General features: G+C 36.0%; 1 protein-coding gene across 3 annotated transcripts in view; it reads left to right on the top strand.

Moving 5' to 3' along the window:
• The window catches only part of HPSE2 (heparanase 2 (inactive)), a 715,375-nt gene that overhangs the window by 440,989 nt on the left and 255,177 nt on the right, over positions 1-19,209 (top strand). Inside the window, exon 4 of one of the 3 annotated variants that reach the window (XM_063103266.1) lies at positions 7,121-7,294. The exons of the other annotated variants lie outside the window; for them this stretch is intronic. Within the exon in view, the coding sequence (XP_062959336.1) occupies positions 7,121-7,294 (174 nt within the window). The remainder of the gene's footprint in view (positions 1-7,120; positions 7,295-19,209) is intronic. 3 annotated transcript variants of the gene reach the window in all.

Here is a 19,209-nt window from a genome sequence, read left to right as displayed (position 1 = left end):
TCCCAGGCTCTTGGATCAGAAGAAGTAACATTGTGAAAATGCCCATATTACTCAAAGTGGTCTACAGATTCAATGCAATCCCCCTCAAAATTCCAATGATATCTTTTCTCAGAAATGGAAAAAAAATATCCTAACATTTATATAGAACAACAAAAGACCACAAATAGCCAAAGCAACCCTAAGCAAAGAAAAATAAAGATGGAGGCATAACACTACCTGGCTTCAAACTATATTACAAAACTATAATAACCAAAACAGCATGCTGATGACATAAAAACAGACACTCAGATCAATGGAATAGAAAAGAGAATCCAGAAATCTACTCATACACCTACAGCCATCTGATCTTTGACAAAGGCACCAAGTCTACACACTGGGGAAGAGTCTGCCTCTTCAGCAAATGGTGCTGGGAAAACTGTATATTCATATGTAGGAGAATGAAACTAGACCTACACCTCTCTCCATAAACCAAAATCAACTCAATATGTATTAAAGAATTAAATATACATCCTGAAACAACAAAACTCCTTTAAGAAAACATAGGGGAAATACCCCAGGAAGTAGGAGTGGGTACAGACTTCTTGAATATGATCCCCATAGCACAGGCAACGAAAGGAAAAATAAACAAATGGGATTATATCAAACTAAAAAGCCTTTGCCCAGCAAAAGAAACAATCAACAGAGTGAAAAGACAACCAACAGAGTGGGAGAAAATATTTGCAAAATATACATCTGGCAAAGGATTAATATCCAGAATATACAAGGAACTCAAACAACTTTACAGCAAGAAAATGAATAACCCAATTTAAAAATGGGCAAAGGTACTGAATAGGCATTTCTCAAAGGAAGATATATGAATGGCTCACAGACACATGAAAAAATGCTCAACATCACTCAGCATTTGGGAAATGCAAATCAAAACCACTTTGAGATACCATCTCACTCCAGGTAGGATAGCTAACATGGAAAATACTGAGAATGGTAAATGTTGGTGAGGTTGTGGAGAGAAAGGAACTCTCATACAGTGTTGGTGGGACTGCAAAATGGTGCAGCCTTTATGGAAAATGGTTTGGAGGTTCCCCCAAACAATTACAGGTAGATCTACCATATGACCCAGCTATTCCACTGCTGGGAGTATACCCAGAGGAATGGAAATCATCATGCCAAAGGGATACCTGTACTCGTGTTTATTGCAGCACTATTTACAATAGCAAAGAGTTGGTACCAGCCCAAATGTCCATCATCAGATGATTGGATAAGGAAACTGTGGTATATCTACACAATGGAATTCTAGTCTGCTATATAAAAAAGAATGAAATACTACCATTTGCAACAACATGGATGGCCTTAGAGAAAATTATATAAAGTGAAACAAGTCAGGCACAGAAAGAGAAGTGCTACATGTTCTCACTTATTTGTGGGAGGTATAAATAAATAAATAAATAAATAAATAAATAATAAATATACAAACAAACAGTAGAGAGGGGAAGAAGACAAAACAATTCCTTAACTTGTTAAGACAAGTGAACAAATGTGATGTAGATGAAGGAGGGGGCAGAGGGAGGGGGAAAAGAGGACATGTGAAGGGACATGAAAATCAACTACATTGCATATGGAAAAGTTAAAAAAATGCTAATGAAGTCCTAAAAAAAAAGTTCTTCTATGTCTAAAGCCATCTCTAACTTAACATGCTCCAAACCACTATTCTGATCTTTTCCTTCCCCTTCTACCTTCTCCCAGTCTTCCCTATTTCCTTCATAAATGTCAAGGTCATCTTTCTGTTGCTCAAGTCAAAAACTTGAGTTGTCTTTGACTTTTTTTTTCTTCTCACACCCCACATTCAACCCTTCAGCAAATCTTATTGGCTCTATCTTAAAACATTCTAGAACCCAATGGCTTCCACAATTTTCCTGCTAACCATCCTGGTACAAGACACTATGATCTTTTGCTTGAATTATTGCTATAGACTCCTAACTAATTTTCTTACTTTTACCACTGCTCTCTCCATGCCCTCTAGTCTCTTTTCAACTGAGCAGCCGGAGTGATACTGTTAAGATATGAGTTATGTTCACAACCATCTACTGATTTTCTGTGTCATTCAGGGTAAAAGTCAAAGTTCTTAGCAATGGCCAATAAGGCCCTACACAATCTAACCCTCCTACCACTGTGAGCTTATCTCCTACTGCCCCATTTGGGGCAGGCACACTGGCCTCTTCACTGTTCTTCACATTCATCAATCTCATACCTATTTTGAGCCTTTGCCCTTACTGTAACCTCTGCCTGGAATTCTTTTCATAGTTATTTACTTAACTTACTCCATCACCACCAATGGGTTTCTGCTCAAATGTTACCTTATCAGTGATACATTTAAAATAGCATACCAACCCCTATTGGTTCTACCTATCCCCTACCCTGCTTCACCTCCCCTACCAGGGACACTAAACATAACCCCCATGAGGGTAGGGCCTCTTTTCTGTTTTGCTCATTGCCATTATGCATGTATGTATAAACAAATAAAGTATATAATAGTGCCTGGCACATAGTAGGTGCTCAATAAATATTTGTTGAATAAGTTAATGTGTGCCCTATCTTTTGCTTATTGGATTATTATTTGTCTGCTTTGTTTTTGTTTTTTTATTTTTAGTTTTTAAATTTTATTAATATGTTTATTTTTACATTCTATGATGTTATTGCAGAGCAGTTGGGAGGATGGGAGAGAGGGGAAAGGGGAAGGAAATGTGATGGAAGAAGGAGGAAGGAGGAGGGGTGGGATTAAGGCCTGTGGCACCCCCCTCATTCCCACAGGGGAGACCAGAGGGCTTCTGGTGGTGGCTTGATCATTGCTGGGCTGGGTGCAGATGTCAGCAGGGAGTGGCAAAAGCCCTCGTCCCCCACCACCCCATCTCAGGAAACTGGGGCCCTTCTTGCTGTGGCTTGGTGGTTGTGTGTGTCGGGGGGGCATGACAAGGCCCTTGGCCCCTCAACACTCTGGCTCAGGAGAGCCCAGGGAGCTTGCTGCGGTGACACCGCTGGGGTGGTTGCATGTGTTGGGGGTGTGGCCGAGGCCCTCAGCCCCACCCTTGGGACTGGTTGCTGGTGTCGGGGGCCATGACTGAGGCCCCCAGCCCTCGCCCCTTTCTGGCTTGATAACCCATGGGACTTCTGATCCTTCTAGGTGTTATAGGTGTTCTTTGGTGAAATGAGACCTTTACTAATTAATGTCAGACTTTGTCTATGATTGTGGGTACTTTGTTCTTTCTTTCAGTTCTGTGTTGGATGATTTGCTGTTCTTACCACTTAAACTCTGCGGCAGAACTAATATGTTGTCCTTTGCTTTCTTCTAAATTGGGGGGACTTCCTGTGGGACCAGTACTTGAGCTGTGTGGTTGAGCTAAATTGCTGCTTTGCTGCTGATTCCTGAGGGAAGGCTTTTTGTGCAGCTCAGGTTTTAATGGTTGACCTTATAAGTACTTCCAGGTCTAGAGAAATCTTATGCACCTGGGTTGTGTAGACACTCTGGTCTGAGCCTGAGTCTTTTGATCAAACTGCACCCCATGCAATTCTATATTCATGACCAGTCTCCCCTGAGTGGTCCTATGCTGACTGGGGGGCATATCAGCTGTCTTGGCTGTGTCCCAGTGTTCCCCTGGGATGCTCGTCTCCCCCACCACCTGTGCTCCAAACACTTCCCATGGGACGAGCCATGCTCCGGTCCCTTGCGATGACTCACTGGCCTCTGAGTGGCTCCTTTTTTTCAATTGTTGTGGCTCCTCGCTCCTATGGGGGTCCATAGGAACTGTATTAGTGGTCTTGCTGGTCTGGGGGCCACGAAGGCCCTCTTCTCCCCTGCTGCCTCCAAGTGACTTCATCTGAAGGGCACAGCTATGGCTTTTCACATCTGCTCCATGTGCTCAGCAGCTCCAGCTGGGAAGCATCCAGGTTCAAAATGGTCAGAGCAGTTTTTTCTTTCTCTCATCGTGGCTTCTTCCACCTTCATGAACTCCATAGGTCTCTCCTCCTCTTCCCCTGAGTTCTAGTGGCCCCAGCTTGGCTGTCGTTGCTTTTTTATAGTCGTAAATTGATTTGTTGGAGAGAGTGATGCTGGGGACCATCTATTCTGCCATCTTGACCAGAAGTCCCTCTGTTTTGTATTTAAAGTGTCAAGTCATGAGGAAACTAAGGGAAATAATTTGTCATTAACATCTTAGTGTGAATTCATTGATCCTTATCTATTTCTTTCTGATATAAGACTGAAATTAGCCTTATTGAAGAAATGGCTTTTTTGACAAGATGAAATCTTAGATCTTGAATTTTTTTAAATCAATAGCTGGTGCTTTTCTAGTTACTATTTTGTTTCATTTCTTCCTTTCACTGCCATGTAAGTTGAATGTACCTGAGTCTATTCCTTGTTTTCCATTTACTCATTCATTAAATTCTGATTCCCACCCTAAATCTAGTCTCTAAGATCACTGTTTGATTAATCTAATGGCTCTTTTTTTCTCAGTCTACTCCTCCTTGAATTGTCATTAACACGTACATTATCGAGCAGCACCTCCTTGCAATTCTCCTATTGGGACTTCCTTAAGACTGCATTTCTGGGTTCTTCTCCCTGACCTTTATAAGAGGACATTTTTGAAAGTTTTGTCTTTAGCCATCTTTCCACATTTTCTCCTTCAGAAGTCTCAAGATCTTTTACAATATCAACTATCAGCACTGTATAGGTGACTCCCAAACCTATAGATTCTTTCTCTCTCAAGCCCCAGCTCCTCATCTTCAACTGCCTGCTAGACAGTGCTCCTTAGAATTATACTCCTGTGAAAATGTCAAGGCAACCTGACTAGAGGACGTAGAGGCATTGGCACCCTCTGGTGGAAAGAGTTGAAAGTCATCTTTAAGTATCTACTTGCTTGGATGGAACTGGACAGCAGATATTCCAAGGAAGATTACATTTGTTGAGCATCTACTAAATTTTCTATGTTCAAATATACGTACTTTTCTAATAAGCTCTAGATCACTTCTCTTACCCAGCAATAATTATTTTAGACAAATCTTTATTTGGCTCTTTCAGTTTCTTACTAGACTGCTTTTATGCAACAAAAAGGATTTGGGTTGTGAGAATGCTTCAACATGACTTTAAGGCAGAAAATTGCTGTGTGTTAGGTGTTATGAAGGATATGAGATGCAGAGCCTGACTTAAGAAACTTAACAGGTCAACTAGGAAAATATGCCTTTCACTCTGGAAACATGAATAAATCAAGAGGTAAATCCCAAGATAAGACAGTGTTACAGGAGATGTCACAAGGCAGTGAGATGCCTGTGATTGGTATAGCCTCTGAGTTTACAGAATGTTGAGGTCACTTTGGGGAGGTTGGTCTGTTCAGTCAGGAACAGCTTCATGAAAAGGCAAGACTTAAACTTTTCCTTAATGAAGTATTTCCCAAATTTCTAGCACTCTAGTTCTCCATTTTTGCTGTTAACAAACCATGTATGTTATTTCTCCACACTGTTCTTTACCTCGACACTATTTTTTTTAAAATAACTTTTGCCTTGCCTTAAACCATCGAATCCATTAAATCACAGGTTTGATATGCTTTTGTGTTTGATGTGAATTTGTTTTTCTTACACACATGAAACAAATACAGGAAATACTCATCATATGGAGATAATTAGTTCTAGAAAAAAGCTACTTAAAGCAAATCAATCTACCTAAAAGAACATCAGTCATTTATATTAAATTTTGATACAAACACTTGATTAATATTTTAGTTTAAAAATGAAAATAAATATATTTTATTGTATGCTTAGTAAATTATAAGCTGTCACTGTAACTATGAAGAATTTGGATGAACAAAATGTTATTTAATTGAATATTGATTATTTTTTCTGATAAAATAATTTAACTTTCATGACATAGTCAAATATTAAAAGACTTCAAAATGGACCTCTCTTGATCTTTTAATATTCAGATTATTTTTTAAGTAAACTATAATAGTAATTCTCAAGTCTCAGGGAACCTATTTGAGAAATTCTGTTCTAGGGACTTGTATAATTGAATGCTGGTACAATGTAAACCCCTCTGCATAATTATTAACCTAAAAAACTTTTTGAAACTATATACCACCTAAAGTCATGTTATCCATACCTTGGAAAACACTGCCTAAAAGGATAAGTGAAATCTGGATATGTTTAAAAGAGGACTAAGGGCATGACAAGTGAGGAGAATAATTAGAGCAAAGGTCAATGGGGCAGGGAGTTCTATAGTAAATAGAACTGACTGACATCAGTAAAGAACTCATTGAGAGAAACAGAGAGGACTGAAGTTGGGGGGAAATTATAGGTGGGTTGTAGAGGCCTTGAACTAAGGAAGAGAAACATATTGAAAATCCACTAAGGTTTTGAGGAGTGAGTAAAACTGATGAGAGTGATTGGGGAAAGATGAATTGGCAGGATGGAAAGAATCTAGAAGCAGACAGCCAAGTACAGACAGTGTAATAATTCATACAAGTGGAATTGAGAGCTAGAAAAGAATGGTGGCAATAGAAATGAGGGAATGGGATAGTGTGAGACACATCATGATAGAAGTGATGGTGTCTGGGATCAACCTGACAATGAACATATTTCTAGTAATGGTTGTGGTATTTCCATTCTCAGAAATATTAGACATGTACACTTAAGTGAAATTATTTGGAAGTCCTGCTATGCTGAGCTATTTTTCAAGACTCACCAGCCAGACATCTTTCCTGGCCTTGTACCCGACACTTCTATAGACCCGGCAGTGCCAGATCTTCGGATTTTTCAAGAAAAGTTAGAAATCCAGCTACTTTGTGAAATCTTCCCATTTTTAAACATCAGCAATTAAACTATTTGTCAACAAATAAAATACACTGTGGACTAGACTAGGTTGCCAGTTTGTAACCTCTGTCTGTAATTCTGTGTGCTGCTTTCTAAAATAACCTTGAAATGTATCTTAGACCAAAGGGTAATAGTCCCTTTTAGAAACCTATCTGTGTAATTCCTTATTAGTGGGAAGCTCATAGAAAGGCTTTTTGTAGTAGCTAATATTTTCCTTTTGTTGGACTGCTGATTTGAAAGTTACAAGCCTTTCTCTGCTTCTTCCCAGCCAGGTCTCTAGACAAACTTTATAACTTTGCTGATTGCTCTGGACTCCACCTGATATTTGCTCTAAATGCACTGCGTCGTAATCCCAATAACTCCTGGAACAGTTCTAGTGCCCTGAGTCTGTTGAAGTACAGCGCCAGCAAAAAGTACAACATTTCTTGGGAACTGGGTAATGGTAAGTAAGGATGTTATTTCCTCTGAATTGACAAGATAAAGGGGAAAAAATAAGTTGGCTTGCAGTATAGTCTGTCAGATCACCTCTAATGCACTGGCCCAGAAAACATTTGGGATGTTTGGCCACTGAGTTGACTGTCCAAACGGTAAAAAAAATTTTAAAAAAAGATAGCGAAGGACAGTAGATTTAGTGAATCCACATCATTTGCATCTCAAGTTATCTCTAGTTACTGCATTCTAAGTATGGGGAAATGCCACAAAAAGTGGGGAAAATATAAAAATATGTTAGTCTTTAGAAAATACAGACTAACAAATTGATGTTAAACCAAATACAACCTGTTTGCACACCCTGAGCTGCATTTTACAATGTGTGTTCTGTAGAGCACTGGTCCTACAAGATGATCCTTTCAAAATAATAATTAAAGAGCTTTGGTAAATATATTTGAGGACTGCCATATATATATGAACCTCTTGAAGGTTCACAATGCATATTAGCATATAAAAGGCTCTGAGAAGGCTTGCTGCAAAGAAATCCATTTAATTTTTTTTTAACCCAGCATTTCTTAAACCATTTAACCAAGGCTTGTTTCAGGAGTGTGCAACCTATGCAGTCACATAGGACCCCATACTTACAGGAGACCCACATGTGGTTTAGTGCTTTGCTGTTGCTGTCTTGAAATTCTTAATTTTTTAACAAGAGGACGTACACTATCATTTTGCATGGGACCCTGCTAATTAGGTAACCAGTCTTGTTTATCATTGATATGTGTGTGCGTGTGTGTATGTGTGTTTGTGTGCAGTGTATGTAGCATCTGTTATCATTCCTTCAATGGAATAATATTCCATGAAACAGTTTGGAGAAATATTTCCTAAATTATACTATTTTCTCAATTATCTTTATGTATGATATATACATATTCTATTCTGTAGATTCCATGACACTGTTACATTGAGTCAATCAATATGGCTTATAGCTAAAATTAGACAGTGTAAATCTGAAAATTTTCTGATTCTCTAATTAAAAGACTTTTTGGTAAACCTTAGAACAAAACAATTGAATCTAACAAACCAAGAATTCTCTTAAAATTACTGTTACAAATTGATTCCAACATTTTTGTCCATGGCCTTGTATGTCTGTAGCTAACAAATATTTGTTTGGAGCACTGTGTATGTGTATGTGCCTGTGTGTGCACACATGCAGACACACACATATGCACTTACATATGTATTTATTGCATTCTGGAATTTAAAGTCCTCATAATAAAGTGGCAAGGGAGGATGATCTTATAAGAATAAATGTCCTATTTTCCTATCAGTGGCCATTAACTGTAATGTAGTCCTCAGTTTCTTTCCTCTTACTCTGCTTTTCTCTCTTCCTCACACGAAGTGAAGGAAAATTGGAGAGAGTTAGGGACCAAATGGAGACCTGCTAAGCTGAACTGAAGATACTTTTACTTTAGAAGGCAGAATTGGGGTAGCCTGAGATTTTTCATGTTCCATACCAATCTGGGTATCACATATTCCAAGACAAAAGCAGGAGCAATGTGATTAGCTATGAACTAGGCAAACTTATTGCATAGCAGGCAAGGTCCTTTGCTGATCCGTCCCCCTCCCATCTTCTATTTCATGCTTTTTTGACATACTTTGGTATTTTATGTTGTCTACTCATGACCACCCCACCTAACCTTGCCCTGCTCCAGTATCAGACTTTAGCCAGCTTAGCTCTGTTCTCCAAACAGAGAAAAATATTCTTCAAGCACGGCGTGTACCTGCCTTGAGGGACCACTTAGGCATAATGTTGAAAATGGGCGAGAAGAGTATTAGACAGTAAAGAGTGATAGGGCCTCTGCTGAACTGGAGAAAACATGCTCTGCCAAGAGGTTTTGTTTATCTTCTTTGTAAAATATTGTGCTGCCTAAATAAAATTGGTTTGTAAAGTACTTAAGTAGTTATAGATAAGCTGAGTGCAGTTAAAACTTACCTACAAGTGACTGATGGGAATAACTTTTCTAGGGTTTTTGGCATCTCTTGAGTGGGAGCTTGTTAAACTCAACAAATTTTCAATTGGTATAATTGGAGTGATTTGGGGTAAGAGGGGAGAGTGTATACATCTTTCTGTATACACTCATCTATTCCAGACAACTGAGATCTTGCCCCCTCCCCATCCATCTCCTTCCCCCACACAATGCTAAATAGTTCAGAGATGGAGCTAATAGCATTAAAAGAATGCTGTTTAGTTACCTGAGCCATACACCCTTGGTTCCCAACATCATCCTTTTAAGTGCCTCTTTCGTACTTAACAAAAACAAAGAATCATTTATAAGGAGGCGAAAAGGCACTGTCATAGATAAGAAAATAGGAATATAGATAGGAATAGATGAAAAAATAACTAAATCCATGAATTTAAAAATTCTATAAAGTGGAAGATATTCAGTGACGTTTTTGTGAGTATTTCTATTGGTGATTTTTGACTATCTAGTCAGGAAGTCTAGAGGTAGTCACTGTTCTTCCCTCTTTTTTTAAAGAGTGCATTTCTATTTTTGATGTGACTTTAATAATCTGCCCAATTCAACTTACATTTTAGGATTTGAAGTTTCTTCTTCTTTTTTTTTTTTTTTTTGGCTGTTTCTTCTAATTCATTTTGCCAACTACGGTTAGATTTTCTTGTGTGAGAATCCTATCTGTTAAGATATCCAGTGTCTTCTGCTCAGAATTCTTGTGTTGTACATTCAGCCCCTTCCCCCTCAAAAAATTATCTTCATGGTTATCCTCCTGTCCTTGACTCCAATGTTCTATTCATTTTCCTCTTTGTAACCTTATCTTTTAGGACAGAGGTAATAGTTTAATCATTACATCCAGATTCAGGAAGAGACAGTAGAACTGGCCGGTCCTTTTATCACTCATCCTTCTATATACCCACACCCTGTTAACATGTGTTTTATCTATACAGCAAATCTAACATTGAAAAGACTGAAGTAGACATTTCTTTGGTTGTTTCTCCTAGAGTGGCTAAACTTCAAATGGCTAACCTGCTATTCCCCGGCTCTCTTCTGAAATCGGTGAATAGTGTAGGCTACAGACCACAAAAACAAGATAGACCCAATATCAAGAGGTAAAGATTAAGAATTTAGGATGCCAAAGATTATAAAAGAATCACTTTCTTGATACAAGGTTTTTAACAATTAAATTCCATGGATATAAAATGTTTCCTTAAATGTGCATAAATTGTAAACCTTGTAACTGATTGATGATGATTTTCTTCTTCTTTTTTTTTTTTTTTTTTTTTTTTTTTGCATTTCTATTAACCATTGGTAAATCTAAAGTAAGGAAGAACTGGGGGATTTTTGAAGCTGGAACTCAAACTCGGACATATAAAAGAATTTTAGTCCAACTCTGCTCCAAAGAAATTGTTGTGTATTCTTTAGAGGGCTATATTTAATAACAAAAATTACCTTAAGATGATGCAATACCTCTAATTGAATGACCACAGTACTACATTATGAATTAAAAGTATGCTTCCCAAATAGATCTGCCTACTTTTATAAGCAGATAAAATCTACTGTAGTTAATTACTGAATCAGTGTCACGTATTTACATCTATACCCGACCTTCACATTCACCCATTATTTGTCTTGTGCTTTTAGTTATACATCTCAGTTCCCTGGAGCCTGTCTACTGAGTGATTTGATGAAATCAAATTTCTTTTATTTATTTTTTATTATAAGCATATTATTATTACAAATCATGATTTTTCTTTGTACCCTTATAGAACCTATCCCTCCCCAAAGCACTCCCCCCGTTCGCCCCCACCACCTCAGCCTCCCTCCCATCTCTAGTATCCTTAGGTTTGTTTTCCCCTTCTGAAAGTTCGATTTATTGTTTTGGTCTTTTCTTTCTGAAATGAAATTTCTGACCTTAGAAAGTTTAGTTCTGTAGAGGTGATGACTCTGATGATTGTGGTAGTCCAGCTTTATTTATTCATTCACTCAATATTTATTAAGCTTTAATACGTATTTATGTGGATAAATATACATGTATTCATGTACATTTATGTACAATGTATAAATGTACATTTATACATTTTGATTGTGTATATTTGTGTATATATAACAGTTAGAATCTTGTGAAAGCAAAACACAGGGTTGAACCACAGTCTTCAAACACATTGCCAATAATTAACGAGGTTAGGTCGTAGCTCAGAGCTTTAGACAATTATATTTTCAGAGGATAGAGTTTTGATGGTTAGGGAAGGAAAGAGGGGAAGAGAGGAGGAGGAGGGAAAATGGGAAACATGTGCAGGTAGTTTCTTTATCTGCTCACTTTTTTCATTTCCCTCTCCCTGTCTGCTTCTCACCTTTATTACTTTCATCCTGTCAATCTTTTCTCCACACATTTCCATCCACATACTCATACATACTGTCATGGAATTTAGTCATCCTTGCATTTAATGTATGTTTTGAGCGCTTGCTATACAAAATATTATGCCAAGTGTGAGGTGGAGTTAGAGGATATCTTTGAATTCCTTCTTTGCCCACTACTGTATGTCTTGGTAGAGCATACTGTGACAGAGAGTGACTATACAGATCAAACAATTCCTAGTCCCCAGAAGTTTATTATCTAAAGGTAAAGGCAGGATAAACTTAAAACTTTTGAACAATGAAACCCTCAAATACTACAACTGGAGAGATCCCTTACAGTTTGAAAGAAGTAAAGAATGAATCAGGAAAATTGTTAAACCAACCAATAATATAGGATAAAAATATAAATTAATGCACAAAGGTGTTGATAAATTCATAGCTTGCATTTGTAAGCACTTAAGTTAATTATCCTTTGATTTTTTTTTTTTTTTTTTATTTTGAAGGGCATAACAATGCACATTTCCTGACACTGGTTGGTGACAAAAAACTTAGGGTTACTTCTTTAGGAGGCTTATATTTGTAATTATCAACAATATTGTCATCCTATATTTGCATATTTAGTTTATGTGGCACTTCCAAATGGATTCTTCTGTTTGGACCTCAAAATGCTAAATAAAGTGCCTGATAAAGTAAATATTAGGTGAGAAAACATTCTCACTTATGAGAGGTGAAGTGAATTGCTAAAGGCAGCAATAAGTGCTAAATCTATGTCAGGACGATTATACAATATATGTGTGCATTGAAACAACAAACAGTACATCATAAATCTGTACAAAGAAAAAAATAAATTAAAATTTAAAAATAAACTGTCAGGAGCTCGTGAATTCTAACAGAAAGTGAGATATTTTTTCTACTAACTTATGGTTATTCTTTTAATGGTATTAAGATTTCTTGGTTTTCTTTACTTCATTTAGCTTTGATTCAACAAACATTTGACTACCTAGTATGTGCCAAAGATACTGTACTAGGTTAGAGAGATACAATGGTAAATAACAGATAAATATAGCTGCCTACATTCTTATAGAGATAGATAGTAAATAGGACTTTAAAAAATCAGTTTATCATTATCTTTTCTCTCACAGCATTTTTGCCCTTTAGTAATTTAAATTGAAATGTCCAACTTTACTCTGTTGCTTTTCCTTTTTAAATTTATTTTTACAGCAGTTTTAGGTTTGCAGAAAAATTGAGTGGAAAGTACAGAGAATTCCCATTTACCTTCTTCCTGACCCCAGCCCACATACACAGTTTCCCCTATTATTAACATCTTGCATTATTGTAATATATTCTTTACAATTGAGGAGCCAATATTGATACATTATTATTAACTAAAGTCCTTTCTTTACATTAGGCTTCACTTTTTGTTTTATACATGCTATGGATTTTGACCAATATATGAGTAAAACTACATGTGTCCATCATTATAGTATTATACAGAATAATTTCACTGCCTTAAAAGTCCCCTGTGCTCCACCTATTCATCTTTCTTTCCCTGGCAACCTCTGATCTTTCTTTTTTTAATTGTAGTAAAAATATGTACAACATGAAGTGTACCATTTTAGACAATTTTAAGTGTGGAATTTAGTGACATTTCTATTGTTCTTCTAACAATAAATTACTATACACAGCAAGATAGTTATGAGAACTTGCTGCCCTTTTGCACCATCTTGAGCATTTTTACGTCTAGCATTTGTATCTTTCCTTTTTTTTCCCCTCCCTTCACTTCCCTTCCCCTCCTTTCTCTTCCCTTATTTTCATTTTACAATTCAATGATTCTTAGTAAATTTAAAGACATACAGCTATCTCCACAGTCCACTTTTAAACATTTCATCACCCCCAAAACATCCCTGTGCCAATTTGAATTCAATCCCTGTTACTGTTCCCAGCCCCAGGAGACACTAATTTGCTTTCTGTCTTTATAGATATGTCTTTTATGGACATTTCATATAACTGAAATCATACAATATGTAGTCTTTTTGCACTGATTCTTTTTCTCTTAGCATAATGTTTTTGAGGTTTATCCTCGCTGTAGCATGTATAAGTAGTTCATTCCTTTTTATTGCTGAATAGTATTCTACTGTTTGGATATACGCATTTTGCTTTTCCACTCACCAGATGACAGATGTTTGTATTGTTTCTACTTTTGGCTATTATAAATAATGCTGCTACAAACATTTATGTACAAGTCTTTGTGCAGACATAAGCTTTCATCATTTCTCTTAGGAAGATACCTTGGAGGGGAGTGAAATTGGTAGGTCATAATGAAAGTTTATTTTTACTTTCTAAAAAACTGCCAGACTATTTTCCAAAGTAGTTTTCCAAAGTTTCCAAAATTCCATTTTACATTTTCACCAGCAGTATATGAGGGTTCCAGTATTTCTACATCCTTGGCAACACTCATTATTGTCTGTTCTTGATTATAGCTATTGTAGTAGGTCTGAAGTAGTATCTTAAAATGGTTTTAATTTGCACTTCACTAATGACTAGTGATGTTGAGTATCTTTTCATGTGCTTATTAACCATTTGTACATGTTTGGCAAAATGTCAACTCAAACCTTTCCCTCTTTTAAATAGGTTGTTTATTTTATTATTAAGTTGTAAGAATACATATTCTGTAGACAAGTTCTTTTTTTATCAAATATATGATTTGCAAATAGTTATTCCCAGTATATAACTTAATCTTTTATTTACTTAATAGCATCTTTTGAAGTACAAAAGTTTTGAATTTTGACAAAGTTTAATTTATCAATTTTTAGTTTTACGAATCATGCCTTTGGTGTCATCTTTGCCTAACTCAAGATCACTTTTTCCCCATATTTTCTTCTAAAAGTTCTATACTTTTAGCTCTTACATTTGTACATAAATCCATTAAGAATTTATTTTTGTGTATAAAGTGAAGTAAGGTACTAAAGTAATCTTTTTTTGCATGTGGATATTTAGTTTCCCAGCACTATTTATGTAAAAGATTATCTTTTTCCCCCATTGAATTATCTTGGCACCTTTGCCAGAAATCAATCAACCATAAATGATTTCATTTCTACACTCTTAATTCTGTTCTATTGATCTATATGTCTGTCCTTATGCTAGGAATACATTGTCTTAATTACAATAGCTTTACAATGAGTGTTGAAATTGGGAAGCATAAGTTCACCAACTTTGTGATAGATCACTTAATTTGTTTTATTTTAATTATTAGGGATGGTAAACCATTTTATATGCTTCTGGTCATTAGTATTCATTTATATGATTTTTTCTCATATTTCTATTGGCTTGCTCATTTTTTACATTTGATTAGTAAGAGCTTTTTAATATCATGAACATTAGCTCTTTATCATATATCTTGAGTACATTTTTTAAAGTTTATATTTCATCTTTTGAATTTGTTTATTGTGTTTTATTGCCCGTGTAAAATTTTATGTAACCATTTTAACAATTAAAAAAAAGTTCTCCAACTTTGTTCTTCTTTTTTAAGATTATTTTGACTATCCTGGGTGTTTGCATTTTCATGTAGATTTGAGGGTCAGCTTTTTAATTTCTTCAATAAAGGCTGGTGGAATTTTCATACAGATAGCATTGAATCTAAAAATCAATTTGGAGAGAACTGCTACCTTAACAATATTGAATCTTCCTATCTATGAACATAGATTGTCACCCTATTTATTTAATTTTTAATTTCTCTCAGCAAGGTTTTGTAGCCTTTTTATAACTTTTGGACTTCTTTTGTCAAATTTATTCTTTTTTTTCTCTTTTTTTTTCTAATTTTATTTTATTTTGTCAATATACAATGTGGTTGATTATTGTGGCCCATGACGAAAACCTTCCTCCCTCCTCCTTCTGCCCCCTCCCTCCCAACAACTTCATATCTGTTCACTTGTCGTATCAATTTCAAGGAACTGTAATCGTTGTGTCTTCTTCCCCCCCCCGCCAGTTTATTTGTGTATTTATTTATTCATTTTTAACTCCCACAAATAAGTGAGAACATGTGATATTTCTCTTTCTCTGCCTGACTTGTTTCACTTAATATAATTCTCTCTAGGTCCATCCATGTTATTGCAAATGGCAGTACTTCATTCTTATTCATAGCAGAGTAGTATTCCATTCTGTAGATATACCACATTTTCCATATCCACTCATCTGATGATGTACGTTTAGGCTGGTTCCAGCTCTTAGCTATTGTAAAGAGTGCTACAATGAACATTGGAGAACAGGTATACCTTCGACTTGATGATTTCCATTCCTCTGGGTATATTCCCAGCAGTGGGATAGCTGGGTCATATGGTAGATCTATTTGCAATTGTTTAAGGAACCTCCATACCATTTTCCATAGAGCCTGCACCATTTTGCAGTCCTACCAACAATGTATGAGAGTACCTTTTTCTCTGCAACCTTGCCAACATTTATCATTCACAGTCTTTTGGATAATAGCCATCCTAACTGGGGTGAGATGGTATCTCAGTGTAGTTTTGATTTGCATTTCCCGAATGCTGAGTGATGTTGAGCATTTTTTCATGTGTCTGTTGACCATTCATATATCTTCCTTTGAGACATGCCTATGTAGCTCTTTTGCCCATTTTTTAATTGGGTTACTTGGTTTTTTTTGTTGTTGTAAAGTTGTTTGAGTTCCTTGTATATTCTGGATATTAATCCTATTTTGATGTATATTTTGCAAATATTTTCTCCCACTCTGTTGGTAGTCTTTTAACTTTGTTAATTGTTTCTTTTTCTGTGCAGAAGCTTTTTAGTTTGATATAATCCCATTTGTTTATTTTTGCTTTGGTTGCCCGTGCTTTTGGGGTCATATTCATGAAGTCTGTGTCCAGTTCTATTTCCTGAAGTGTTTCTCCTATGTTTTCTTTAAGAAGTTTTACTGTTTCAGGGTGTATATTTAATTCTTTAATCCATTTTGAGTTGATTTTAGTGTATGGTGAGAGGTATGGGTCTAGTTTCATTCTCCTGCATATTGATATCCAGTTATCCCAGCACCATTTGCTGAAGAGGCAGTCTCTTCCCCAGTGAATAGGCTTGGTGCCTTTGTCAAAGATCAGATGGCTGTAGGTGTGTGGATTGATTTCCGGATTCTCTATTCTATTCCATTGATCAGTGTGTCTGTTTTCATGCCAGGACCATGCTGTTTAGGTTATTATAGCTTTGTAGTATACTTTAAAGTCAGGTTGTGTTATGCCTCCAGCTTTATTTATTTATTTATTTATTTGCTCAGAATTGCTTTGGCTATGCATGGTCTTTTGTTATGCCATATAAATGTCTGGATAGTTTTTTCCGTTTCTGAGAAAAATGTCATTGGAATTTTGATGTGGATTGCATTGAATTTGTAGATCACTTTGGGTAGTATGGACATTTTCACAATGTTGATGCTTCCAATCCAAGAGCATGGGATATCTTTCCATCTTCTTGTATCCTCTTTAATTTCTCTCAGCAGTGGTTTGCAGTTCTCATTATAGAGATTTTTCACATCCTTGGTTAATTCTATTCCTAAGTGTTTTATTTTTTTGGTGGCTATTGTAAATGGGCAAGATTTCTTGATTTCTCTTTCTGCATGTTCACTATTGGAGAATAGAAATACTACTGATATTTGTGCATTGATTTTGTATCCTGCTACTTTGCTGAAATCATTTATCAACTCCAAGAGTTTTTTTGTAGAGGCTTTAGGCTATTCGATATATAGGATCATGGCATCTGCAAAGAGGGAATGTTTGACTTCATCTTTTCCAATCTGGATGCCCTTTATTTCCTTCTCTTCTCTGATTGATCTGGCTATTACTTCCAACATTATGTTGAATAGGAGTGGTGAGACTGGGCATCCTTGTCTAGTTCCTGTTCTTAAGGGAAAAGCTTTCAGCTTTTCCCTATTCAGGATGATATTGGCAGTGGGTTTATCATATATGGCTTCAATTATATTGAGATACTTTCCATCTATGCCTAACTTATAGAGGGACTTTGTCATGAATGAATGTTGAATTTAACAAATGCTTTTTCAGCATCTATAGAGATGATGATATGTTCCTTGTGTTTTATTTTATTGATATGGTGTATCATATTTATCGATTTGTGTATGTTGAACCAACCTTGCATCCTTGGTATGAATCCCACTTGATCATGGTGTATAATTTTATGAATGTGTTGCCATATTCTGTTACCTAGTATTTTATTGAGGATTTTTGCATCTATATTCGTCAAGAATATTGGCCTGCAGTTTTCTTTTTTTAGTTGTATCTTTACCTGGTTTTGGTATCAGGATGATGTTTGCTTCTTAGAATGAGTTTGGGAAAATTGCCTCTGTTTCAATCTTTTGAAATAGTTTGTAGAGAATTGGTGTCAATTCCTCTTTGAATTTTTGATAGAATTCTGCTGTGAATCCATCTGGTCCTGGGCTTTTCTTTCTTGGGAGCTTTCTGATAACAGCTTCAATCTCCTTTATTGTTATTGGTCTGTTCAGATTTTCTACATCTTCTTGGCTCAGCTTTGGTAGTTTTTGTGTGTCCAGAAATTTATCCATTTCCTCCAGATTTTCAAATTTTTTGGCATATAGTTATTTATAGTAGTCTCTAGTCATTCCTTGTATTTCAGACGTATCCATTGTAATATAACCTTTTTCATTTCTAATTTTTGTTACTTGGGTCTTCTCTCATCTTTTTTTAGTTAGCCATACTAATGGTTTGTCAATTTTATCTATCTTTTAAAAAACCCAACTTTTTGATTCATTGATCTTTAGTGTTATTTTTTGGGTTTCAATATCATTAAGTTCTGCTCTAATCTTAATGATTTCTTTCCATCTGCTAACTTCGGGTTTGGATTATTCTTGTTTTTCTAGTTCTTTAAGGTGAAGTGTTAGGTTGTTCACTGGCCATCTTTCCATTCTTTTGAAGTAAGCATTTAATGCAATAAATTTCCCCCTTAGTACTGCTTTTGCAGTATCCCACAGGTTTTGGTATGATGTATCATTATTTTCATTGGTTTCAATAAATTTTTTGATTTCCTGTTTGATTTCTCCTGGGACCCATATGTCATTAAGTAGAATGCTGTTTAATTTCCATGTGTTTGTATAGTTTCCAGATTTTCGTTTGTTATTGATTTCTAATTTTAATCCATTGTGGTCTGAAAAAATACATGGGATGATTCCAATATTTTTGAATTTGTTGAGACTTGATTTGTGACCTAATATGTGATCTATCTTGGAGAATGATCCATGTGCTGATGAGAAGAATGAATATTCTGAGGTTGTTGGATGGAATGTTCTGTAGATATCTGCCAAGTCCAATTGGTCTAGAGTGTTGTTTAGACCTTGTGTTTCTCTGCTGATTCTTGCCTAGATGATCTGTCCAATAATGACAGTGGGGTGTTCAGGTCCCCGGCTATTATGGCATTAGTGTCTATTTCCTTCTTTAGGTCTAATAGAATTTGTTTTATAAATCTGGCTGCTCCGACATTGGGTGTGTATATATTTATGATTGTTATGTGTTCTTGATGGATCAATCCTTTTATC

The sequence above is a fragment of the Cynocephalus volans genome, chromosome 7 (assembly GCF_027409185.1).
Source record: "Cynocephalus volans isolate mCynVol1 chromosome 7, mCynVol1.pri, whole genome shotgun sequence".
In the NCBI taxonomy this organism is placed as follows: Eukaryota; Metazoa; Chordata; class Mammalia; order Dermoptera; family Cynocephalidae; genus Cynocephalus; species Cynocephalus volans.
Note: the sequence above shows the minus strand (reverse complement) of the source record. Positions and strands in the feature narration are given on the sequence as shown.